Consider the following 27,736-nt stretch of genomic DNA (forward strand, 5'->3'; position numbering starts at 1 on the left):
AATTACTCTACAGATGTCACGACCCCAAATACCGGTCGTGATGGCACCTATCACAATACCAGGCAAGCCAACAAATCAACTAACAACGACCCATTTTCCATAAAGATTTAAGCCATTTTCTAACACAAGTATTAAATACTAAAGTGATTATAAGCGTTAAAACAACAGAAATGTGCGGAAGGTCAAAATAACAATAACTACACAGTCCCAACAATCTGGCGTCACCAGTCTAGAGCCTCTAATACAAGTCTGAATACCAAATACATCAATAGTCTAGGAAATGCGGAAAGATAATAAGATAAGAGGGAGAGAACAGGGCTGAGGACGCCATGCAGCTACCTCGAAGTCTCCGTCAAATACTGAAACAGTTGAAGGCCCTCACTCGGCTGCTCGGGCACCTAGATCTGTACACAAGGTGCAGGGAGTAACGTGAGTATGCCAACTCAGTAAGTAACTATAGTAAATAAGGACTGAAAGTAGTGACGAGCAGTTAAAAAAAATACATAACTGGATAATCAACAGAATATTAGGTCATCTTTACAGTTTAAAATCAGTTTTCGTTAAAAAATCACATTTCCAGTTTAAACATTTGGAATCAAATACTTAGCGGTATAGCAAATAGAGGCTTATTTAAAAGAAGAGTGAAATCAATGAAAACATCATAACAAGGCCTCTCGGGCAAGGAATCACTCAGAATATGGCCCCTCAGGCAGCCTCTCAGTCACTCGGCTCATTAGTATCTCATAATAATAGAAATCATAGTACCCGCTGCGGCGTGCAGTTCGATCCATATATAATAGTTGACTACGCTCACTGGGGATGTACAGACTCCGGAGGGGCTCCTACAGCCCAAGCATTATATTGATGCGGTGCGCAGCCCGATCCAATATATATATATATATATATATATATATATATATATATATATATATATATATATATATATATCGCTATGGCATGTAGCCCAATCCATTATATATATATATATATATATATATATATATATATATATATATAACTGCGGCGTGCAACCCGATCCATATACGTATCGCTGCGGTGTGCAGCCCGATCCATAATATATACATATCATATCCTCACTATTAGGTTCTCAACCTCTCTCAATCATTAACCTCATAGCCTCTCGGGCACAACAATAGAACTTAGGGATCTCAGCCCAAACAGTCCTCACTATTAGGAGTAAAGTGATAAAACCAGTTTTAACATTTAAACAGGTAAAACATGACTGAGGATATGCTTTTAGCAAGTAAAGTGAGGAAAAACAGTCAAAATGCCACTAAGGGTTTCTATAGGTCGGCATAAGGCCCCAAACATGGCATACAACCTATAATACAACATAAATGACTTAAATAAGGGATAATATAAGATTTTCAAATCAAATACACGACTTAATAGTCGCTACGGGATGGACCAAGTCACAATCCCTACCGGTGCACGCCCACACGCTCGTCACCTAGCATGTGTGTCACTGCATTTATCAAAAACAAGTCAAATACCGGGGTTTTATACCCTCAGTTCCATATTTACAATGATTACTTACCTTAAACCGGTGAAAAACTACTTCGAGACGCCTTTGCCGCTCGAGTCTGCCTCCACGCGCGTCGAATCTATCCAAAATCAGAACGAGGACGTCAGAATATGCCAAAGGAACGAAGCCTCAGCGAAAACAATCGAAAAATACCAAAAAACTCGAAATTGGCCAAACCCGACCCTCAGGCCCACATCTCAAAATTCAGAAATTTTTATATCAATAGATTCTTCATCTCCCCAAGAGTTCATACATATCAAGAACACTAAAATCGGAGTCCAAATGACCCTTCAAATCCTCATTTAAAGGCTCTTAATATCAAGCCCTAATTCCTCAATTTTAGGCTTAGATTCCATAATTTTCTAGGTAGAATTCACATAATAATCGAGTTTTAAGCCCGAAAATCTTACCTCCCAACGATTCCCCTTGAGTCCCTCTTCAATCTCCTTCAAAAATTTCCTAAAATGGCCAACTATGGAGGAAATGAGCCCTAAAATCATGGACAAGACGAGTTAAAAACATTCTGCCTAGGCCTTAATTTCCTTCTTCGCGAACGCGGTCAAACTCTCACGTTCGCGAAGCACAAACTTACTTTGACCAACTTTTCCTCTATGCGAATGTGACATGACCATCATGAACGCGATGCTTCCTCTACTTTACCCTTTGCGAACGCGCTCACCCTTCCGCGAACGCGATGAACACAAGACCTCGAACTCATCTGACCCAAATTCCTCTACGCGATCGCAAAGACCTTCTCGCGAACGCGATGCACCACTTATTAGCCCTCCGCGAACGCGAAGCCCTTCTCATGAATGTGAAGGCTTAATCCTTGCCTTCCTCCACTGCCTCTTCGCGAACACGAGGCTCCACTCGCGAAAGCGAAGGGTAAAATCTCTGCAACAACTGGACAGATTTTATGCAATTTCCTAACTCCAAAAATGATCTGATAGACCACTCAAAACTCACCCGAGGCCCCTGGGACCTCAACCAAAGGCACCAACACATCCTAAAACCTTATTCAAACTTGTTCCAATCATCAAAACACCTCAAACAACATCAAATCACCCAGAACACATCGGATTCAAGCCTAAATTTCTAAAATCTTTCGAAATACGCCTTTGATCAGAAAGCCAACCAAACCACATCCGAATGACCTAAAATTTTACACACACATCCCAAATGACACAAAAAAGCTATTGCAACTCTCCGAATTCCATTCCGACCCCTATATCAAAATCTCGCCTATCAACCGGAAATCGCCAAAATCGCAACTTTGCCAATTCAAGCTTAAATCTACTACGAACCTTCAAAATTCATTCCGATCATGATCCTAAGTCATAAATCATCTCCTAAAGCTAACAAAACCATAGGAACTCACATCCGAGCCCTCTAACACATAAGTCAACATCCAGTTGACTTTTTCCAACTCAAACTTCCTTAAAAGAGACTAAGAGTCTCAAACCTTACCAAAATCATTCCGGACTCGATCCGACTAACCCGATACCACAAAACATGGATAATGAAGCATAAAGAGCGGTAACTCATGAGATGATTGACCGGGTCATCACAACAGATCTATTGCTTGTTCATTTATTGTTCACTTATTGTTCTTCATTTATTGCCCATTATTAACCACAAAAGTCTATCTTTGAGGCCTTCGATATCATTGTTTATTCATCAAATATTCATTTCTAACTGCCCTAACTTGACCTCGAGGCCCCCTGTTCCAGCCAGCTCGAGGCCCAGTCTTGCGACAACATTGATTTGCATATCTTATTCACTTCACTTACACTTAACATCTATTGCTAACAACTAGTATTGAAATAAATCACATATTTTTATAACCACAAAATCAAATATAATTGTTAATATCATTTTCAAGGTAAACAGAGACAGAGGCATTAGATTTATAGATGCACCATAGAGAGCCTTATCATTTTTTTCACTCCCCAACGAGCATGGTATGGTGAAGCTTCCTGGGTCCCCACACTTTTGGGATTTTTTTTGCAATATGGCACTGCAGTGGGCATTCAGCTTGACCATTGTTGCCTCCTCTAATTTCCTATTGCTAGACAGGATTTCCATTAAGAACTATGCATAAGCAGACATCTGAGTGAGTACCTCTATGAAGGGAATGTTCATATAATGTTGTTTGAGCATCTCCAAGAATTGCCCAAAACATTTGTCAAGTTTCTCCCGCTTCATATTTTGAGGGAATGGTAGAGCTGGCATATGTCTACTTTCTTCAATCTCCTTTTGTACCCCATTATTCTAGCTCTTTTGCTCTTTACTCTTTTTCTCTGTTGGTATCTAAGTCTGCTTGTTAACTACCTCAGATCTAGCCTTCACCACTGGGTCAGCCAATGCTTTGCCACTTCTCAGAGATACAACTTTGATTGTTTCCTTTGGGTTCTTTTCAGTGTCAGAGGAAAGAGTCCCAAGAGCCCTCTCAGACAACAAATTTGCGATCTGTCCCATTTGTCTTTCTAAATTCTGTATAGTCGAACCTTGAGTCTTGAATTTTTCATATGTTTTGTTGATGAATGCCTTTATAAGATCTTCCATATTTGACTGATTTGGTTATAGTGGCTGGTATTGCTGCCTCTGCTGGTTTTGAAAACCTGGTGGTCCTTGACCCTAGGGTGTGAGATTATTTTGCTTCCATGAGTTCAAGATCCCATTAGGTGAACTCCACGAAAAAATGAATGTCTTTGACCCATAGCATTAAAGTTGTTTCTACCTTGGTAGTTTCCTCTATTAAAGTTCCCCACAGCATTGACTTTCTCAGTTGTAGCTTGACACTCATGTGTAGGGTGTCCCAGCCCACAGATATCACATCCCACATGTGGTTGATTTTGCACCTAAGTTATCATCAATTGCTTGATGTCCTTAGCCATAGCTGCAATTTGGGCATGCATTGCTATAGACGATTCTACTTGGTGCACCCCTGTTGATCTTCTTCGATCCCCTTGGTCTGTGGACCATTGTTCTCCATCTTCAAATAGTTCATTCAAAAGAGCGACAATCTCTTCTAGAGTTTTCATCAACAGAGGACCTACAACTGCACTATTAAGCAATCTCCTTGATGACGGGTTTAACCCGTCCCAAAAGTCCTGCAGTTACATCCATTGCTCCATTCCGTTGTGAGGGCACCTCCGCAATAGCTCCATAAATCTTTCCAATGCCTTAAACAGTCTCTCCTTCACCTTGGCTGATATTGTGAATCTCCTTTCTCATCCTCCCAATCTTAGCAACCGAGAAGTATCTTTTCGGAAACTTGGTAGTCATCTCCTCCCACGTACGACTCGAACCTATCGGCAGACTTCTCAACCACTGCTTTGCCTCATCCTTAAGTGAGAAAGGGAATGCTCTGAGGTATATAGAATCATGTGATGCTCCAATGTAGCGGAATGTGTTTATAATTTCATCAAAGTCCATCAGATAGTTGTTGAGATCTTCATTAGGTTTGCCTCTGAAAATACAATTGTTCTGAATGGTCTAGATGACTCCCTGTTTGAGTTCAAAATTGTTGGCATCGATGGGTGGGGGCCTCACACTAGACTATTGTTGGTTATACATCGGTCTAGCGTAATCTCCTAGTGATCTCTCAGGCCTAGGAACTGCATTTTCAAATGCATCCTCGATAATTTGATTGGGATTGAGTCTTTGATCCCTATCAACCATTATATCCGTAATTCTCCAGGCTGCTTCAGTCACTAACCGTGCTTCCTATTGCTGAGTTGCCTATCTGGTAGCTAGGTCTACTATCTCTTCGCTGTTCACCATTGTATCTTGAGTTGAAGGCTGACCCAACAACAATCCACTCGATCCTTTCTCTCTTTTCAACAGCCTTAGGTGTTTGTCTAACTCTAGTTCTATGGCACCCAGTCTAACTCTGGGTCGTATGATTGAAAATCATTGAAAATATATAGATCAATCAATACACAAATTTTGAGAAAGATTGGAGGGGATTTGGACTAATTTAGTATCAAAATTCATAGTTAAAATTGAGTTTAAAATAATCTTCTACGACACATGTATCAAACACGTATCATGTATGTACTACACACACTGATATACATGAATATATATGTGATATATATTTGATACAAATATGATACATATGTAATATACAACCATCTCAAAACTCCGCCAAATCATCCCAAAACTGAGATTCAAACTCCTTATGATGTACCCAATCTATTCTAATAACACCCACTTAAAAGAAATAAAATTTGACTTTTTGGCTACAAATAGCTAATTAGCTAATATTGGTAACATTTGGTTAATATTAGTAATATTTAATGAATTGACTAATTTTTGTAATAAGCTACTTATAAATCAACTAATTTATAATCAAAATGTTATTTTTGCACTACTAATAAACGAATGACGAGCGCAGAATCGGTGTATCAAATGTAGGCTCGCTAGTCAAAGATAGTATAGTATTAAATCGTCTCAACAGGGACTGGTTTAAATAATGTTCTAATAAATATTCAGCTCAACACTATCTAGGATAATAAACTTTTGATTTATGTTATGATCAACTACAATTAAAAAATAAGATTATAAATTGTAAGAACTAATGACACTTTAATGACTAGGAGCAACAAGTGAATATCAGGGTGAGGAGTAAGGGTTGTGAAGATATGTGATCAACTATTGTTCCGGGTAACTCTATGTTAAATTCATTCTTAACTTCTATTGACTCCTTCGATTTCAACAGATGATTAGGCTACTTCAGGGATTCAAATTCTTCTTCCGAATAAAAGTGATTCCTTTAATTAGCCTAATAACAAGTCCTATGAACATATGCATAAAAATAGTGAATGAATGATGTTTCGAAGAACACTTCTCGGTTATTCTTCCTAGCTGGGTTAATTGATACTCTCTAAGCTCTTTCGATTACCTAGAAAAGACGTAAAATCAACCCAAATAAGATGGTACACTGCAAATTGCCGCGAAACATCTCTTTCGATTAAAGTAAAACTACAATAAGCCTTGCAATTCAATTAATAACTCATTCAATAAATTCGGGCAATTAACATCGAATAAAACCCAAAACAATAGTCAAATCTCATATCCATCAATAACCCTAAGGAAGATTACTCCATAATGGAAGAAATATTCATGGCAAGAGTTTTAAAAGAACAAGAATACATTACAATTCCCAAATTCACACCAACTTTCGTGACTAAGTTGGATCAAGTATTTTGCTTGTCCGTTGCTTCCTTCATTCTTCTCCCCCAAAAGTTGCTCTAAAAATCCAAGATACCATCTTTTTAGACGAGTTGAGCTTCATATAGGTCAAGGGAAGTCGCCTCTGAAATTACCAAAATAGGCTTGGGAAAGTTTTATAGAACAGACGTGTGCAGCCGCGCATCTGGGCAACTAACCGCGCATATACTTGGGACGGGTTCTGCTTATCATGCGCGCCCAGTGCGCGGTCGCGCACCTGGGTAACTTCGTGCTCCCTTCTTAATTTCTCTCGTTGAATGCACTATTGTTCGTTGATCCTCGAACACGATCTCAACTTGCTCCATGGGCTTTTACCCATACTTCAAAGCTCCATAATAGCTTAAATTAGCTCAATAACCTCATTGTAACTCGAAATCATTCCTGCGAAGCATAAAATACACACTCAGTGCAAATTAATATTATTTAAAGCCCAAACACTACTAAAGTGCATCAAATTAGAGTGCAATTAGTGGTCAAAATGCACAACTATGGCCTACCATCAATGGACTACCTAAAGAGCTCTAATATTAGCCAAATTTTGCTAATAATGCCCAATTAGCTATTTGTAGTTAAAAAAGGATCAAATTTCTTTTTAGTGGGTGTTATTAGAATAGATTAGGTATGTCTTAAGGAGTTTGAATCTCAATTTTGGGACGATTTGGTGGAGTTTTGAGGTGGTTTGAATTGAAAATTCGAAGCAGAAGATGAAACATGAAAAAATGATATATTTATCACAAATTGTATCATTTGTATATCACATATGTATCATATTTGTATCAAATATATAACATGTATATCCATGTATACTTGTGTGTCATACTTGCGTGATACATGTTTGATACATGATTGGAGGTGATTTGACCTTTTAAGGGCCCTTTTTGTGTTTTGTCACCTTGTTTGCTCTCTCATCCATGAAAATTTCTTCCTGTCTTGCATCTAATGTTGCTCATCATGCTTGGATCTTTCCTTGTGATTCTTGGAGATAAAGAACCTTATTTATTTGGGTTTTTAATTTTTATATGTGTTTGACTAATTTTGATAAAACTTAATTAATGGTTAGAGGTTAGTAAGTTGGAACTTATTTGAGACATATATATAAGATTCCCTTGAAATTTCATACAGAAATATAAGGACCCATTTGGCAATAAATTCTGCTAAAATTAATTTGGTTTTTTTTTGACAAATACATATTTGTTCATATATTGTATCCATATTTTGGCAAATTCCCAAAATTCAAAACCCAAATCCCAAAAACACATCGCCCAAAATATTACTATTATATTTTTTAAAAATTACCCCAAACTTTTATATTTTATAAAAGAGTCCACCATTTATTATTTTGTAGCATTGCTAATTCGTCTTCTTGGTCATCTAATTATGTAGTTTATTATAAAAATTTATTTGGTTTACGATAATCTATATATTATTAATAGAAGAGGAAAAAGCTTCCACATTAAGCCAAGTGACAACCTCACAGTAGGCCACTTGGAAATTTAGGACAATTTAATTTAATTAATATTTTTTAATATTTAACTCGCATCGTGCGGGTACGGTTACTAGTATAATGAATGTTATTGATAAAGATACTGTTGAATATTTATGATAGTTTTTAAAACTTATGGTTATATGTCATGTTTTATATTTTTTCAAAAAATAAAATAAAATATACTTTGAAAACAGCTGATGATGTCCAAACACATTTTTATTTTTATAAAAACCAAACTTGAAAATTTATTGCCTAACGCTAGCTAATATTGTTGGGTGATGCATTCGAACGGCGTCGTCAACTGCAGATGAATTCCAATGACGTCGTTATTGCTTTTGTCGACCAGCAAAGCCATTACATTTTTTTGGTATTTAATTTGTTGTTCCCTTTTCTTTTCCAACGAATAAACTGCCCAAAGGAATGAATTTAAGTACCGGTTGGATGACATGGAGCCCAAATTCAGCTTTCCTACCAATATCCATGGATTCTAGCAGTAATACTAGCAGGATTTCCTGTCATACACATAACCCACTTTGGAATATGGCGAGAAGGGGAAGGGTATGTATAACGGTGAATGCCAAGAAGAGAAGCGAACCAGTTTTCAAGCCTTCCGTTGTTGAAAAAGTTTCTTTGGTTGATGAGGCTGAGGATGAGCTTCTTCTTGAAGATGGTATGCAATTTACTAGAAATTAAGCATTGTTTTTTTTTTAATTTAATGTCTACTTTTGTTTGTGGTATCTCTTATCTATTGACTATTTAAGGATTTGGATTTCATATCTTCCGCGATTTTATTCTATTCTAACCAGTTGGTCTTCATCTTGTTAGTATAGATTACCGCATATCCATTCAATTGTCTCTCTCATGTTGTGACAAAAAAAGGCAGTGGGTGAAGCTTTGCTATCTTGCCCATTTTTCAGTTTGTAGTTTGTATTCCACTGGGGTTAGTTTGGTAGGATGTATTAGGGAAAATAAAACATGTACTCCATCCATTGCAATTTAGATGACATAGTTTTACTCGGTACCGAGTTTAAGAAAAATAAAAGAAAGACTTTTGAAACTTGTGGTCTTAAAAGCTTAAAGGTTAAAAGCTTTGTGGGGTCATGCCATTTTTGTGGTTGTAAAAGCTTCTCATTAAGAGTAAAATGGATAAAATGAAGAGTTTAAAGTTGAATTATTTTCAACTAGTGAATTTACCCGCACTTCGTGCGCTTAATTATAAGAATTCAAAAAGTATTTTTTGTAAATTTCTTTAAGATATAAGAAATAAAATATTTATTGCGTATACATAAAAAACGTAATCTTATAAAAATAATCGAGAGTCCACATTTATGTTAGGTAATCATCTAACATTAAAAAATAGTGCTATGATACAACCAAAAATCGGAAAACCCATTCCTTAACTTGAAAGCTTTACCCATGTAGTGTCTTTTGACATCAATGATTTACATTACTCTAAAATTAATTTGTATAAATCTACTCAGATCCTTTAATCGTATTTTTGAGCGTGTATCCAATTTTCCAAAAATAATTCATATTTTGATATGTGACAAAAATACATTGACATTTTTAAAGACCCAAGCTACATAAGAATAAATCACTTTAAAATCAGTAAGTATTGTTTCTGAATACATAAGACATTAGTCATACGTCTTTCAATATATAGGTTATAAGCATACCAATAATTATTCAGATTTATTAAAGTATAAGTATTATTTTCTGAAGTACAAAGTGCGTGCTCTTTCTATAAGCCATAAATCTGAACATCTACGGGGCAGCAGGCCTGGAATTAAACATCATGGTGTTGTTAATTACTATCCAACCAAATATTATTGGTAAAAACATTAAAAAGAATATGTACTTGGTGGAAAAGATCGAACAAATCTTCTATATATCTGGAGAGAACTGTATGCCAACATAAGAAAATGCATAATTAGCCAGCAGAGCACTTGATGCCTGATAAAGAACATAAATTCATAAAAACTATAAATTCTAACAAAAACTTTGAACACTAATAAAGGTCTATAATAAGATTCATGCAAATACCACAATTATCTGTAACAATATGTACATCAATAAATTTTACCAAATCATAGAAGGTCTGACCGGGAAGACACTACAAGTCGGCCTTCAACAAATCGACAAAAATGAACGAAAATATGAGTCAGAATAAAAGAGGAGGAGAATACGAGTTGTAGAAATAGAAAAGAAAAAGGAAACAATATAACCTTAATGGTGGTACTTACATTTAGATTTTGGTCAAGAAAAGGAAGTGCAGGGGCTAGTTTTCTCAATTATTGGGAGACCAACCTCAAGCTAGTTTTCTCATTGATATCCGTGGCAAGCATTTGAAGCAAGTTAGTACAGATTTATAAAATACACAACTTTATGAGACGAGGAAGTATTATAGATACTCCATATACCTAAGAATTTTGATCTTTCTGGATGTCGCGCTCTCCCAAACAGTCCCTGCAAAATAAGCTTCAATAATTTGACATGAAAAGAAGAAATCATTTTTTTCTTGCTATGTCTAGATTTTGCACTAAAAAAAACACTATATTCAACATTAGAGGGCCAATATATGCCTAATTTAGATTTTCTAGGAAAGCAAAGATCTGAACCTTATCGTCTATAAAAAGAAAAAAGGAAAAAACCTGATGCGTTCTTTTTTGTCTACACTTCAGATAGAAGCTCAATAGTCATTATTCATTAATAGAACAATTCTTCTTACCCACGAAAAAAAGGATTCATTTGAAGCAGAAATGAGTTGTCTCAACCAGTGCACTTTTAGTGATTTAGAAGTTATAGGGAGCCTTTATCTTCATGAGGAAAAGGATTCCACCATGACTTCATTATCCTGATTTACTGCAATTCTTTATTGCATTCATGATTCTTTATTGTCCTTTTTGGTATTAATTTTACATTTATAGGTTAACATTAAATTCTATGGAAGGTAGTCCATTACAGTTGATTTTCTGCAGATTTTGTTGACATCAAATAAGGGATAAATGCAAAAAAAATAAGAAAAAAGATAAAGGACTTCCTTGAGCTTTGATGGGTGTCACATCATCTTTCTAATTCCTAGCTTTATATATATATATATAGATTGTAGAAATATGTCATTCTTTTTGGAACAGACTAATAAGGAAAGTGTGTCATCTAAATTGAAACAGAGGTAGTATTAACTTTGGTATTATTAATCCCTTGTTTGGTAGTGTTTTCAATCTCTCTATAACTAATACTTATATTAGATATACACCATATTCAATACTATTCTTATACATAGCAAACCATGACATTAGCAATATCATACTCCCTCCGTTCCAATTTATGTGAACCCGTTTGATTGGGCACAAAGTCTAAGAAAAAATGAAAACTTTTTGAATTTGTGGTTCTAAACAAGTCAAAAAGGGATCCAGAGTATTTGTGTGGCTATAAAAGTTTCTTATTAAGGGTAAAATTGAAAGTTTAAGCTAAATTGTTTTCAAATTTAGAAAGGGGTCATTCTTTTTGGAACGGACCAAAAAGGAAATAGGTTCACATAAACTGGAATGAAGGGAGTAATTTTTAGCAAACAAGACCCCACTTTGTGGGATTATTCTGGGTTGTTGTTGTTGTTTAGTACATGGATAAGTATGTATAAAGATAGAACTGCCCTTTCAAAACCTTTAATACACCGTACCAAATTGTAGATAAAAGCTAATCCTAGCATAATTAAATTCAACATTACTAATCCTAGCAATAAAAGTACACCCTATTCAGTATTATTCTTATATACCTTACCAAACGAACCCTAATTGTGTTAGGAGTCCTTTGGTTTGCGGACGAGTTATACAACTATTCTAATACAAATACAAAGATTTTTATTAGTTGAAAAATAATATAGCAAGTCTTACTGAATAACGATACATAGATTGTTCCTAAAATAACTATACATAGGTTATCATTTGGTGAATAGTAATGCAATGATTATTATGTAGGTATATGCGATATCAACATCAATAATTAACTTTAAGGTTATCACTATCATTTCAGGTGTTAATACATATATTCTTATTTCATATTCTATTCTGAGTAAAGTTATACATGGATTCTTGCACAAGTATATCAGTATCGGCAACATAGAATTTTATATTGTAAACCCAACATTGTGGAGTATTATTTATGCATAATTTTACCAAGTTTGCATTAGTTTCTTTAAATTAAAGTTTACATTAGTAATAGTAGTAAATCAGAATTTTATGTAAGTAATAGATAAAGATGTTGCCCATAGGATTAAAATCGGATGGCTGAAATGGAGAAATGTTACCGGGGTGTTATGTGATAGAAAGATGCCCTCTAAAGTGAAAAGTGTAGAACATATATAAGACCGACAATGTTATATGGTAGTGAATGGGCTGCTAGAGTCCAACATATCCACAAGATGAGTGTTTCCATTGATGCGGATACTAAGATGGATGTGCAGTCATAGATAAAATGAAAAGTGATCACATTCGCCAGAAGGTGCAAGTAACACTCATTGAAGATAAAAAGAGAGAAGGTCACTTGAGATGGTTTGGTCATGTCTTGTGTTGCCCTACATAGGTACCGGTACATAGGTGTGAGTCTATCGTGGTAGACCTAAAATCACATGGAAAGAAGTTGTCTCGAAAGACCTACAAATCATTAGAATCAATGCAGACTTAGCTAAAGATAGGGCATAATGGAAGAAAATAATTCATATAAGTCGGAATAGGCTTTAACCTTATTAGAGAACTTTAATATTATTACGATTACTAATACACACACACACACACACACACACACACACACACACACACACACACATATATATATATATATATATATATATATATATGAAATTTATTTTCACTACTATTATTTTGTTTTGGCATGATGACGATATGAGTTGAGCTTAAAGAAAGAAGTGAGGATTCAGACCCTAACTTTGTTTAGGACTGAGGCGTAGTTGTTTTCCTTCTATAGCAAACCAAATGAGTTACTAATTTGGTAATAAGTCTTGTATAGAGGATAAGGAGTTATTACTTTTCCAACAACATACTTTTGTCTTCTCCTTTGCTCTACTTACCTCGAAATGGATATAAAAAACTATTAATCAAGGATATATAAGAATTGCAGTAGTCCATTGTGTGTCTGGAAGTCCAGACAACTCAAATGGTCTTTCAGTTTGGCAAGTTTCTCTCATGAACTTATTTCCTTTCTGAATTAATTTCAGTAGGCGTTTCTCCAAGGATGTAGCCTTATTTGTGTGCTTCTACTACATGAAAGATACGCATAACCTATCAGCTTAACATTTGAGAAATTACAAATACACGAACATTAAGATCCTTCATACAATTCAAAATTCTGTTAAATTATTGCTATAGAATCTATTGCCTAAAAGTAAATCCTTATTGGCTAACTATAAAGTTATACAAATTATCAATTAATTTGCTGACTAAAACATCTCTATTCTCTGATGTATCCTAATGGAGTATGCAGGCGACAAGATAGTATATATGCATATGGTATTTTCCTTTTCTCTTCCTGTTGTGGGTAGTACATGCCAAAAAAATATGCAGGTAAATAAAAAGCAGTATTATGTGGTCGAATATTTTTTAAGGCTTCAGCTACTGCTGTCATTAGCAATTTGTTCTGCTGGCTCCTTTGTGACCAAAGCTCTTCTTAGGAAGAGGTTCCAATGAGAGCTAAAATAACATTGTGATCTGCTTCCTTCTACTGCATATTTGGTAATTGTTTATTTGACCTGATCTCTAACCATGCTGAGGTAGGCATCATCATTGGCTGTAAAAGTTAAACGATTACTTGTGTGGTATTAGAATCTCTATTTGGTAGGACATTCCTATGGATGGAAATATCTACTTGATATAGATATGGCGTAATCCTTTTCACAGCCTGAGGACCAATCGATATGAAATTTAAACTGTAGAACTTGGTACTTTCTGAGGAAAAAAAAAAGGAAACAATAGAGACAAGCTTAAGACGAATGAAAACAACATAATATATGCTAAGATGATAACATTCTATAGAACGATTAGAACGTTAGAATTATAATGTCAGAAGTGTTAGTTTCACTTCAATAATCCCTCATCGAACAAATGTCATGTTTATTGTGTTTGATGGTCTTGCATTCACGAAATTATCTAGTCATCGATACATCTCTTCTCTTCTTTTGTGAGAGTTGTAATCTTTTGAAGTTGGCTATGTTTCACTTTGGTCATCTTTTCCCTTTCCAAATCGCTCCAAATTACTTCTCTCCCACTCTCAAACATCCATATTCATGTTTCAAGCATTTGGTTTGTTTTGGGTTTGTGTCATATATCCATTCATATAAAGTAGCAGAACACTTTGCTATTATACGAGATAACTTATGAGTAAAATAATAAATGTTCACAAAGAATTTAATTGTACTAGCTTTAGTTCAATAACTTCAATTGATTGTCGAGATATATACTTATATATCTCGTAATTGTTGGATGTATCCTAATACCCGTGCTCATACTCTTATCCACAACCCTGAATCCTGAGATTTAGGGGAGACAAATCTGACTTCTAAGTTCGCACCTGTATCAGGTGCCCACACTCGTATTCAAGCAACATATGGTACGACATAGTTCTTTTGTCTAGTTAATCACACCTTCCTAGATGGATCTATTTTATTTTTACTACTCCGAGTACAAGAACTATTTATCTGAAGTTTGATTTTGCAAACTTCTTCTCTTCCAAAATCACGAAAAAATATCTAAGAATAACAACAACATACCCAGTGTATTCTCACAAGTCACAAGTGGGATCTGGGGAGAGTAGTATGTATGCATACCTTACCCCTACCTTGTGATGGTAGAGAGGATTTCTGGAAGACCCTCAGCTCAATAAAGCAAAAACACGGCAGTTATGGCAAAAAAACTACGGTAAGCAAAATAGTAACAACAACCAAAAAAAGAAGAAAAAAATGACAAAGGAAACATCAGGTAATAATATCGATCTAAAAATAAGGATTACGAGGATAACACTTGCTACAGTTATGGAAGGAAGTACAAGTTTGGAAAGGAAATACGCTCACTACTTACTAACCTACAACCCTAATCTTCGATCTCCACACCCTCCTATCAAGGGTCATGTCCTCGGTAAACTGAAGATGTGCCATATCTTGTGTGATCACCTCTCCCTAATATTTCGTCGGCCTACCTCTACCTTTCCTAGGACCCACAATAGCAAACCTCTCACACCTCCTCACTGGGGCATCTGTGCCTCTCCTTTTCACGTGCCCGAACCATCTCAACCTCGCTTCCTGTATCTTGTCCACCACACAAGCCACTCCCTTCTTATCTCGAATATCTTTGTGTTTTCAATGGGTGCGGCGACAAATAGCAACGAGTGAGGTGAGAGGCGAGAAGCGAAGCGCTCGCCTCTTTGATGTGAAGCTACAATTTATTCAAAAAATAAAATTATATATATATCAATTCAAAAATTAAAAACTCAATAGATAGTCATAGTAGATTCATAAACTAAAACAAACAACATCTATTCTTCTTCAGGTTTGAAATAAAGTTCTCTGCCTCTGCCCAAAGTGAAGCTGTGAAGGAAATGAAAAACAAAAAACAGAGCAAAAAAAAGAAAGAAGAAGAGAAGAAGAACTGAAGAACAAAAAGAAGGACAGAAGTCAGAACAGAGCAAAAACAGGGTGTTGCTCGATAAAAAACAGAGCAAAAGAAAAAAAGAAGAAGAGAAGAAGAAGAAAAAGGAAGAAAAAACTGACTGTTCTGTTGACTGCTGCTCGATAAAAAACAGAGCCAAAACAAAAAGGGAAGAGGAAGAAAAAGGAAGAAAGAAAGAAAGGAAGGAGAAAGGAAAAAAAAGGGAAACTCGAAGAAGAAGAGAAGCATACCTGGGTCGACTTGGATGAAGAAGAAAATGGCAGAAACTCGAGATGTGGCTAGGTCGACCACTGTGGCTATTGCTGGAGAAGGAAATCGATGTGGCTGCTCTGCTGTTTGAAGCGTGAAGAAGAAAGAAATGTCTAAAGCTTGAAGCCCTAATCCCGAGTCGTTTTCTTTAATCCCTGCGCTGTTTTTTTTAAAAGCGACGCTATAGTCGCATCTTGCTACAGTGTCACCTCTCGCTACACAGGCACAGAGGCGAGCGCTATTTGTAAAACGCAACACTACACAGCAGAAAAGCGATGGAGGCTCGTATCGCTACGCCTCACGCTATTAGCGCTGAGGTGAGCGCTATTTAGAACACTCGAATATCTTCATTCCTAATCCTATCTCTTCTATTATGACCACACATCCATCTCAGCATCCTCATCTTTGCAACTTTATCTAAGAATAGTAGTCAAATATTGTAGTATTATTTTGACTGATTTTTAGGAAGCACAGTAGGTCAATCATTTTGGGAGGAGAACAATTGTGCTCGATCACATTTATCTTGTTTTCCTTCTAGCATTTTTTGTGGATGCTTGTAATTATATCATCTATTAAACATTTCAAATCACAGTGTTGTTTCCTCATCTTGGCAAACAGTACTTCACATGCAGTGAAGATGAGGATTTATCCTGTAAGCTGATGTCCATGATGAAACAAATGAGTTAAGTATTATGTTTTAATAAACAATAATGTTGAATGCCTAAATTTTTAATGATAGAGGACCTGGTGGATGATGATGATGGGGTCTTTGAAGAGTATTTTGAGGAAGACGCCGAGCTTTATGTAAGTTCTACAAGAAACTTCAAGTCTTGTATGGTATTTAATTTTCATTAATTTTCAGTATAACCACTTTGTGAATTTCATATAGTGAGCCTTTTTCCTGTTTTAAGGTTGGGGATGGATCGGGAGGAGGAGGGATCTCTCTGGCTGGGACATCATGGGACAAAAGAGCATTAGAACTTGCAGAAGAAGTTGCACTATCATTTGATGGAGAATTGGGAATTTATGCCTTTAAAACATTGAAAAATGCCAACATTCAAGTACGAGTGGAGAGACTTACAAATAAGTAAGCTGCAGACATTTGCTTGAGACAACTATTAGTTGCATATATGTCATGAACCACGTATTAAATCCAGTTAAAACCTCTATCTGATGAAGGGAGAAGCAGGTCAAAAGTTTCTTTTCTTTTTGTTTCCACGGCTTAATTTGCAATTGTTTTCTGATCGACTGAAATGCATTATTTCTTAAGGAGCTTTTGTCCATAAGATGAAAACTTTTAGTAGTGCCATTGAGTTACTAGGCTCCTCCTATCTTTCTCCTTCTAAATACCGTCGTACTATCTTTTCTACCTTCTATCTTCCTGCTTACTTGGGCATTCTGGATTAGCAAAATAAGTTCCTAAGAGTTTCTGAATAATTAGTACAATTACTTTCACTCATATGTAAAAGAAAATGATAAAGTTTGAGACATAAGTAGCCAAAAGATGTCATGTGATTGTTTGAAGAGACTGCAATGGTCTAGCATCTTTGAGTAAGTCCTCTCTCCCAGCTCTTTCTAGAATGATATATTCATGTTTAGCGACTTATCAAATATTCAAACATTATTAAGTCTGTGCACTTAATCCAGTATCTTTTGTTGCACCATTCATCTGTGGTTATATCTTTTGCTTTTCTTCTATTTTTACGTTTCCTCAAGTTACTCTGTAGATACCATATGTAGTCTTGATGTGCAAAATTATGCATGCAGGTCAGGTACTCCTAGTATGATGGATATTGAAGCTTTCTCATTAAGATACAGAGAAAAGCTTGATGAGGCTGAGGTAGATGGATCTATTCCAAATAACGTATCTCTTGAGGTTGGTAATCCTTGTCTGCATTGCCAGTTTGATGTTATTCTATGTCAATCTAGAAGGATTCGTCATCACAAAAGACCAAGTTTCTAGCTCTCTCTAAGACTTAAGGGAGTGAATAATCTTTCCAAGGAAACAATTATATTGCTTCTAAACTTCCCAAGACAATTGCATTTCTCCCGAAACATCATATCTGCATGTTACGTTCTTGCAATCATATGTTAAAGTTTCTTTATTTTATCACATCTTTTTTTCTTCTTTTTCTGATGAAACTCTATTCATTTCAATCTTTTGCATATGAAAAAATTTATCAGGTATCATCACCGGGTGTTGAGAGAGTTATTCGGGTTCCCCAAGATCTCGACCGGTTCAAGGATCGTCCTATGTATGTAAAATATGTTAGTGATGAAGTGGCTGAGGGTGGATCATCATCTGAACATGATGGTGTTCTCAGGCTTGTCTCCTTCAATTTGGAAACTAATGCTTGTATTTGGGGCATAGCAGATGTTAGAGTGAATAGAGAAAAAGCAGGGAAAGGTGTTCCTCTAAGCAAAAAGCAAAGAGATTGGCGCTTGGAGACACCATTTACGTCCTTGCGTTTAGTTCGTTTATATTCTGAATTTTAGAAATTTTAGAGGTTCAAACATTTATCTAAGGGTCCTTTTAGCAAAGAACCTCTTCTGCTAACAAGGTTTACATAAGAAGTGAAAAAAGGACAATACGATTCATTATGGTACAGGATATGAAAGCTTGTATGAAACTGGATTCAGAAGTAACTGGATCATAACATTTTAAAGATTTTGTATTACAAATTTATACATATTGCTACTCATAATATAAATGTCAGGTATCGCTATACCCATTCTTGTTCAACTAATCCACCTATGTACTTTATGTAACTGGCAACTAGAATTCTGTTGTCAGGATCCAGATATGGATCTAAGCAATAAAATGAAAATGCAAGCAATTGGAACAATTTTCTAGATTTTTTAAAATCGTAAAATGGATATCAAACTACAAATCGGAAATTGCAGAATTAAGCTAAGGTATCTAAATGATAAGTCGTCACCATAGCCATTGGAATCTGCAGAAATTAAGAAGAGAAGAGAGTCAGAATTGGGAGGAAAGAAGAGAAAGGAAGAGAATGAGAGAGGAGAGTGGAGGGAGTGTGAGACTTGTTGTTCATTATTTTCCTTCTCTCTCTTCGTTTGGTATATAGCAACCTGTCGACGTGGCAACATCTCGTCCCTTGTTGCTCATTCATGGAAATCTAATCGTGGCCTGGCCGTCCCTTTTGAAAGTTAGTTATTCCTTCTTATTACGTCTGCCTATGTTCGAACCCAGTTGCCTTAACTTGTTTACTTTGTTATATTTATGGGTAAGGTCATTACATACCCTCCCCCTTCAAACCATCCTTGACCTCAAGGATGAGGATCAAAATCAGGAAATATCGCTTTAAGGAACTGATAGTCTTCTCAAGTTTCATCTTCCGGTTGTAGGTTGGACCATTGCACTAACACCTCGACAACTGCTGCATTATTCTTCTTCACCATCTGCCTTTGTAGGATTGCAACTGGCTTGACTAGAAATTGTCCATCCTCACTAGTGCTAGGTAATACAGTTTGTACAACAACTCTGTTGCCAACCTTCTTCTTGAGCAGGGATATATGAAACACATAATGTACTTTAGATTCCAGAGGCAAATCCAACTTGTATGCTACCTTGCCACTTCGAGCCAGCACCTTATAAGGCCCATAGTATTTAGAACTTAGTTTTCAATTCTTCCTTTAAGGCAATGGAAGTTTGCCTATATGGCTGGAGTTTTAAATAGACCATGTCACTAGCTTGGAATTCCCTGTCAGTTCTTCTCTTGTCAGCATAGTACTTCATCCTTTCCTGTGCCTTGCACAAATTATCCTTTAGCAGTTGGTGCATTTGTTGTCTTCTCATAAGAACATCTTCAGCTACTGGGACTATGGTCTCTAGCAATAGACCAATGGATAGATGAGGTGGAGAATAGCCATACAGAGCTTCAAAGGGGTTGTATTTCAAGCTAGTATGAAAGTTGGTGTTGTACCACCATTCTGCAACACTTCGCCACTGCTTCCAAAGAGTAGGTCTGCTAGCACTCACGCATCTGAAGTAGTTCTCCAAACACTTATTCACTCTCTCAATTTGGCCATCACTTTGAGGGTGATAGGCTATACTGTAACTGAGTCCCTAGTAGTTTGAACAATGCCTGCCAAAAATTGCTCAGGAAGACCTTGTCTCTATCAGTAACAATAAGTTCAGGTGTGCCATGTAGGTTATGCACCCTTTTCGAAAATACATCATCTACTGTTGCAGCAGTATAGAGATGAAAAAGACCTATGAAGTGATCATACTTGGTCATTCTATCTATCACCGCCAGTATCACTTCCTTATATCTAGACTTAGGCAACCCCGCAATGAAGTACATGCTAATATGGCTCCCAGCTTGATTAGGGATGGGAAGGGGTTGTAACAAGCTAGGGATAGGGGGGGGGGGTTATAACAAGCCTGGGTAAGCCATATTGTCATCCTTACTTCTGACACAACATCAGAGCTAGCCACAAACTCAATAACCCTTTGTTTCATTCCAGGCCAATAGAACAGTTGTGCTAGTCGTATAAGGGTCCCTAACTGTCCAAAGTGACCACCCATTGGAGAGTCATGAAAGGTAGAAATCAACTGCTGTCTGAGGGCCCAATTTGTGCCAATATAAAACTTCCCTTTTCTCTTGAGAAAGCCAGATGTGTATGTATATGATGAAATCGGCCTCGTCATCGAGGTACCTCAGAAGATCATCTCGAAGCCTCGAGGCTACAAGGCTATGGTCGAGTTTCCTCCCTTGAGGTTCGTCAACGGCCGACCTTGGGACAATGTTGACCATGGTTATGGTAGAAATGAGGAGTTCCCAAGGTACACGGCTAGGACTGACAGGGACTAGTGGACTATCCTAACCCTGAATCAGGGTGTCATCTAGTTGTCCCATCTTCGCTTCTTCGTCATTAATGTATTTTATACTATGTTGGGATTCCCCTCCTATATAAAGGGGATCCTTGTTATTTTGTAAACCCATGTTCCTTCAATTACACCATACTAAATAAACAAGAACATTCTCTCTGTTCTCTAACATATTCTCTTACTATTGTTACTTCTGTTTATTATCTTCATCATTGTTCTTCATTTATTGCTTATCATTGGCCATAAAAAGCCTTCGTTGATTTTATTATAACTATTAGCCATACTTCGACCACCTTCCATAGCTCCCAGCCGAGCTCTAGAATCGACCTCGAGGCCCTCGAATCGACAAGCTCGAGGCCCCAATAATTAACCTATCGGTTTGGTTATCACCTTATCCTTAACTCTTATTTCATTTTCATGTCTCACATACATAGCATCAACTGCTTAACAACTAGCATAAAAATAGATCACATATATTTAGAGTCCCATAATCAAATTTAATTGTTATTACCATTTTCACAGTAAACCATTTGGCGCCCACCGTAGGGCTGAAAATATTAGTGATTATTTTCTTGCTGGTTTTACTACATAACGCAAATTATCTTTCACACTTTTCTTGTCCAAGATCTTCGATTTCAGGTCGAAATGTCTAACTCAGTGAATGGAGGTGAAAACAACAATCTTGAGGACCACATAGAAAACGGTGTGGGTGTTCCAAGTGTTGGTGTGACACCACGAAACCCTGGTAATGCACCAAGACCAATTCCGGCGGAAACAGTCTCGCGCGATGCCAAACAGGTCGATATAAGCTCGCACACCGACATGAGTGTGCACCAAGGAGATCAACAAGAATCTTAGAAAACCCCAACTAGGGAAGAACGAGAGGTTAGCCTTCATGTTATTTTTGAAATGTTGCAGGCACAACTACTGGCTATTGCTCAGCTGCAAAGTCATCAGAAAACTCCTAGCACAGTAGCACCAGGGATAGCTCCCCCAGCCGAACAGGTACCGGAGAGACCAAGCAATAGCGGGTCGATGACCGATCCCGTCATCGTAAAAATGATCTAGGACCTCACTAGAAGGATCGAATCGGGCGAGAAAATAATAGAAACCAACGACAAAAAGGTCGATACCTACAACTCCAAGGTCGACCAAATTTCGGGCGCACCCCCGATCCTAAAAAGGATGGATTCGAAGAAGTTCATAGAAAGGCCATTCCTAGAGGAAGCGGCTTCGAAACCCATTCCAAAGAAGTTCAGAATGCCAGACCTCCCAAAATACAAATGGACCTTAGACCCCAATGAGCACGTTACTGCTTACACTTGCACAGTGAAGGGCATCGATAAAGGACGACGAGATCGAGTCCGTCTTACTAAAGAAGTTCAGGGAAACACTCTCGAAGGGGGCCATGATGTGGTATCACAACTTAGCTCCTAACTCCATAGACTCATTTGACATGCTGGCAGACTCTTTCATAAAGGCACATGCCGGTGACATCAAAGTAGCAACAAGGAAATCTGACATGTTCAAGATCAAGCAGAGGGAGAATGAAATGCTGCGAGAGTTCGTATCTTGTTTTCAAATGGAACAGATGAAACTATCACCAATCTCCGATGATTAGGTAGTCCAGGCCTTCACTCAAGGTCTGAATGAATGAAGCTCGGTGGCTTCAAAGCAGTTGAAACATAATTTGGTCGAGTATCCCGCTGTGACCTAGTTGGACGTCTACAACTGATACCGGTTGAAGATCAAGGTCGAAGACAACTAGCTGGGAGCCCCCTCGGGCTCAGTATACCCAAGCAGGCTCTTGGCAAAGGAACCAAAGCCAAACAAAGAAAGATATCAGCCATACATCGAAGACAGAAGGAACGCCCCGAAGAGTAACCCACCTCGCAATGATCGAAGGATAGACCGGGGATAGAATCCTCGGGGACTAATCAACAGAGCCGGGTTAGATAGGAACGCGGGACCAGCGGAGGCACCTCGCTTGTCAGAATACAACATCAACGTCAATGTGTCAGATATCGTGTTCGCCATCAACAAAATCAGAGACGCCAGAAGGCCCAGGCCTGTACAGTCGGATCCTTTACAAATGAATCATAACTTAGTATGTGAATTTTATAAAATGCATGGCCACAAGACCGAGGATTGCCACCAGCTCCGAGAGGAAGTAGCCAGGCTACTCAATAAAGGTCACCTCCGAGAATTCTTAAGCGACCGAGCCAAAAATCAGTTCCGGGAAAGAGAGGCGGCCAACAAGAGCGAAACGAATGAGCTGCAACATGGCATCCACATGATCTTGGGAGGCATTGATTCCCCACAGGAACCCGTGTCGAGAAGGACGAAAATATCCATCATCAGAGAAAAGCAAACCCGGGGGTACATACCCGAGGATGGCCTCACATTCAGCGAAGAGGACACAGAGACCTTGTCTCAACCTCACAATGATGCACTGGTAATCTCTTTCCTCATAAATAAATTTCAAATAAAATGTGTACTCATGGATCCAGGTAGCTCGACCAACATTATCAGGTCGAGGGTAATAGAGCAGCTTAGACTTCTTGACCAAATCGTGCCCGCCACTTGAGTCCTCAGCGGATTCAACATGGCAAGTGAAACAACGAAAGGAGAAAGTACCCTCCCAGTCAACGTGGCCGAAACAACCCAGAATGTCAAATTCCATGTCATCGAAGGAAACATGAGGTACAACGCCTTGTCGGGAGGCTGTGGATACACTGCATGAGAGCAGTACCATCCACCCTCAACCAAATGATGAAATTCCCAACAAAGGATGGAATTAAAACTGTCTACGAGGAACAACATACCGCAAAAGAAATGTTCACGGTGCACGATGTGGCGCCGACACCAATACCTCCACCCATGAAGGGGCCAAAGGGTAATCAAACTAAATCTTCGGTTAAGCCCGATTAAACAAAGAAAATGACCATACCGCATCCCCATCACAAGTGAGTAGAACATATCGGATCTCGAAATATCACCGGCACATCCCACACTAAGGTATAACCCTCTCCCTTTTCATTTTATATTTCACACTAACCCTTACGCAGGCGCCCGACCGAAGTAGTTAAAGCGCTAACCTAACCCGAAGACCTTAAGGTTTCAAAGCATCCGTTGCACTCTTTTCCTTCAAACGAGTTTTTGTCTCGAAAAGGGTTTTAACGGCAAGGTTTTTAATGAGGAAACATTCACATGCTACCTAAGGACGACTCGACAAGTACTCAAGGCTTCTTTTGCAATCAACCTCGAACACCAGGGGGCATCCCCCCAGAAGGCCATCCACTCGAAAAAGCTAAAAAACGCCAAATGGGATCCCAATAGGAAAATGATGTACCGGACCAAACGGTCGAATGAACCGTGTTCATATAGCCGGGCCCCCGACGGCGAAAACATGTACATTTGTACCAACTAATCGAAGAATATCTTTTATCAAAGCATCTCACACTCCAAAATAAACTCAGCACCTTTGCAAAAATGACTCATCCGACAAAATGTCCCAAGCACTCGGGGACTGGCGTCAACAATTCAACACCTGAATGACCTCTGGGTCGGGACTCCAAACTCATAATCCCTCAGCGAGGCAACATGAAAATCATGAAACGTCTCCAAGGCTGAAAGTGTCCCGAACACTCGCGGACTAACGCCAAAATCTCAAAAATTGCATGACCTCAGGGCCGTAATCGCCAAAATCGTAAGCCCTCAATAAGGCAATACCAAGTTTGCAAGTAATGGCTCTTGAGTCAAGAAACCCTCGATGACTCAAGGATTGCCGTCAAGCGCCACCTCCATCGACTTATCAAAACCCGAGGTCGTAAGGCCACATGTGGGTAACCTTGGTCTTTTAAGACCTATATAAGGCAACAACAATATCTCTAAAGAAAGACATGAATAATACTTGTACCAAGTATCCAAAACTGTAGGACCTCAAAGGCATGTAAAACTGTAAGACCTCAAAGGTATGTAAAACTTGTAAAACCTCACTAAAGGCTTAAACTCGATCTCAAAGTTTCGGCTATATATCGAACTTATAAGACCCCTAAAAAGGCATACCCTCGATATAGATGCCGAAACTACCTCACTCAGGACTTAAAGGCTTTGGCTAAACACAAATGACTCCGGTCACAAGGTTGTACCAGCCGAACTAACGCGATTTGGGGATGCCCGACCGTCACTACAAAATCACAGGCCTTCAATTACTTCAAATCTACTTCGAAAAGAATCGGTTAAACAGGCTACCCTTGACATAGTCAAAAGAGCTTCGACTATGTCAGCTCCAAATCACAGGCTTTGAGATACTCAGCCTCCGAGCCAAACCTCTTGAGGTGCTCGATTATTGCCACACAACGACTCGTAATCGAGGTTTTTATAGAACCGTCAAAGAGTCAAGCAAATATTATTTCAAAAAGTCCTTAACAAGGGAAAATAAAGCTAATAAATGGTCACTTCGACCCAAGGCGTAAGATCCATTGTCGCCAGCCCACACTAAAAGGCCGCATCGGCCCAAGGCGTAAGAGCCATTATCGCCAGCCTGCACAAATACAAAACTTGAGGGTTGAATGAGCTCGAATCGAAACCCGATTCGGAGACTGAACCCAAAATAGTTAACTAGATATGCCTAAGAGTAAGGCGTAAGATCTGTTGCCGCTAACCCACATAATAGGTCACATCGACCAAGCGCGTAAGAGCCTACGGGCCAGCCTAATGAGCCCAAGGGCCATATCACGAATCTAAGGATTCCTACCAAATTAAAGACCAGTTCACCTGGCCATATTCGAGACAGAAAGAGATACAGAAGAAATAAAGCCACAAGATTTTCTTTTATACACATATACGAAAAAACGCAATCTCCATCTACAAACATGCTTTGAAAATTCTATATACAGATGCCGAAATTTACGCCCCTTGAGAGCTATGGCCTTCCTGCCTCGTCTTTGCTTTCTTCGTGTCGGAAAAAAGTAACCGAGCATCACACTCGTTCGCCCTCGCTCGCACCAACTCTTTCGATAGGGCAAAACCTCTAGCACGGATCTCCTCAAGGGTCTTTCTTCGAGACTTGCAACGAGCATATTCTTCAATCCTCTCTTCGCAATCGAGGATCCTTCTCAGCTCAGCTTGAGCATCGGTAACGTCCTTTAAATAGATCGCTATCTCCTGGTCAGCCTTAGCTCGGCTCATTACGACTTTAGCCCGAGATCAATGATCTCAGCCTTGACCTTCAAAAGCTTGAACTCAAGCTTCGTAATCATATCTGTTTGAATCGAAGTGTTATCACAAGCTAAGCAAAGTTGAGCGTCAAAAGCGGGAAATTTAGCCAGAGCACCCTTCCCCTCTAAAGCCTGAGCCTCCGCCTGAGCTTTTAGCTCATCAAGCTCATGCTTGGCTCGGCCAGCTTCATCCCGATGGAGCTCCAGGGCCTCTGTCTTTTTCTACAACTGAAATAGAAGAAGCATTATCCTCAGAAGCTAGAAGGCGGAATGCACGCTCACTTGGGACAAAAAATTATCTACTCCTTCGAGTAGTTCTCATAATTCAAGCTCCAGCTCACCTCATACCGCAAGTGTACCAACTCGAATTCCTTTTCGTCACAAAGGAGCCTAAGGGATCTCTCCTCATCCAGAGCTTTTCGCATCCCAGCTTCACGACCAAGCAGCTCGGACTTAAGCTTGTCTAAAACCTGCAAAAGAAAACCCAATAAGGAAGGGAAGGCGCGAAGCTCGAAAGGCCTGTGCCAAAACACACCACAAAGTGAAGCCGATGGGCTTCCTTGAAGGCTGAGTGCATATCTACAAACCTAGTTACCTCAGCTCTGAAAGAGTCGACTCCGATCGAGGCACGGTCGCTCAGTGTATGCGACCCCAGGTTTCTTGTATCCCCCAAAGTACTGTCGACAGAAAAAGAAGGTGACAGCAACAGAGAAACCATCTTTCTAAAACTAGGAACCACGGATGCGGCAGGATCGGATGATGCTTCTGCACCGAAGACCTGATCCCGTTTTGCCTTGCTTTAAGCGCCATCGCCCTGTATAAGCATCTCTCGCTTATTGTTATCGTTCTTTAGCCCGAAAGCTGGAAACCCTTCCCCCCTCTCCAGAGGAGCGTGGCCTCACCTTGGAAGGCTTTCCGATGCCTACAACAGCAAGATTAATACGCATAAAAGGGAAAATGCATCTCTAAATAAAGGAAGGGAAAAGAAAAAATAGCACAACACGCACCGTGATGTTTTTCTTCCCATTTCCCCTGGGACAAACCTCGCCACTTGCGCTCATCACAGGTTGAGTGGGTCGCCAACTTCCGAACCCAATCCAGCAAATCAGGAACGTTGCACGGCGCCCATGAAACCACTGCAGGAAAAGAAAAGAAGGCACGGTTATGAAACCAGCTTTTGCCATAGATAAAACTGAGAAGGCACAAAATACACCACTTACGTGTATAGTTCCATTCCTTAGGGAATGGAATAAGTTCCACGAGGATAATGTCAGCGGTCCTCACTCGGATGAAGCGACTCATCCGCTCTCGGTCTCCATATTCCTCATCATCAGCAATGAAGGGCATGGTTGATCGGCACCACAAGGTTAGCAGACCTCGTGGTGAAAGGGCCGGTACAGCCTAATAAGAAGGCTGAGCATAAGTTCAAGCCCCGCCTTTTCCGCAAAAAATCTCATCATCAAC

General features: G+C 38.6%; 1 protein-coding gene across 1 annotated transcript; it reads left to right on the forward strand.

The window, feature by feature from the left end:
• The first annotated feature begins 8,555 nt into the window (after positions 1 to 8,555).
• On the forward strand, positions 8,556 to 18,938 carry LOC104238649 (uncharacterized). The gene is made up of 5 exons (XM_009793073.2): positions 8,556 to 8,940; positions 16,935 to 16,999; positions 17,107 to 17,282; positions 17,963 to 18,071; positions 18,380 to 18,938. The coding sequence occupies exons 1-5, from the start codon at positions 8,691 to 8,693 to the stop codon at positions 18,689 to 18,691; spliced, it is 912 nt and encodes a 303-aa protein (XP_009791375.1). The 5' UTR covers positions 8,556 to 8,690; the 3' UTR covers positions 18,692 to 18,938.
• Positions 18,939 to 27,736: the final 8,798 nt, after the last annotated feature.

The sequence above is a fragment of the Nicotiana sylvestris genome, chromosome 2 (assembly GCF_000393655.2).
Source record: "Nicotiana sylvestris chromosome 2, ASM39365v2, whole genome shotgun sequence".
Lineage (NCBI taxonomy): Eukaryota > Viridiplantae > Streptophyta > Magnoliopsida > Solanales > Solanaceae > Nicotiana > Nicotiana sylvestris.

Bases quoted from the DNA above. Each gene is read 5' to 3' on its own strand.
- LOC104238649 (XM_009793073.2), top strand. From the start codon at position 8,691: ATGAATTTAAGTACCGGTTGGATGACATGGAGCCCAAATTCAGCTTTC. The intron at 8,941-16,934 runs GTATGCAATTTA...TTTTAATGATAG, and splicing joins TGAGCTTCTTCTTGAAGATG to AGGACCTGGTGGATGATGAT. The intron at 17,283-17,962 runs GTAAGCTGCAGA...TTATGCATGCAG, and splicing joins GTGGAGAGACTTACAAATAA to GTCAGGTACTCCTAGTATGA.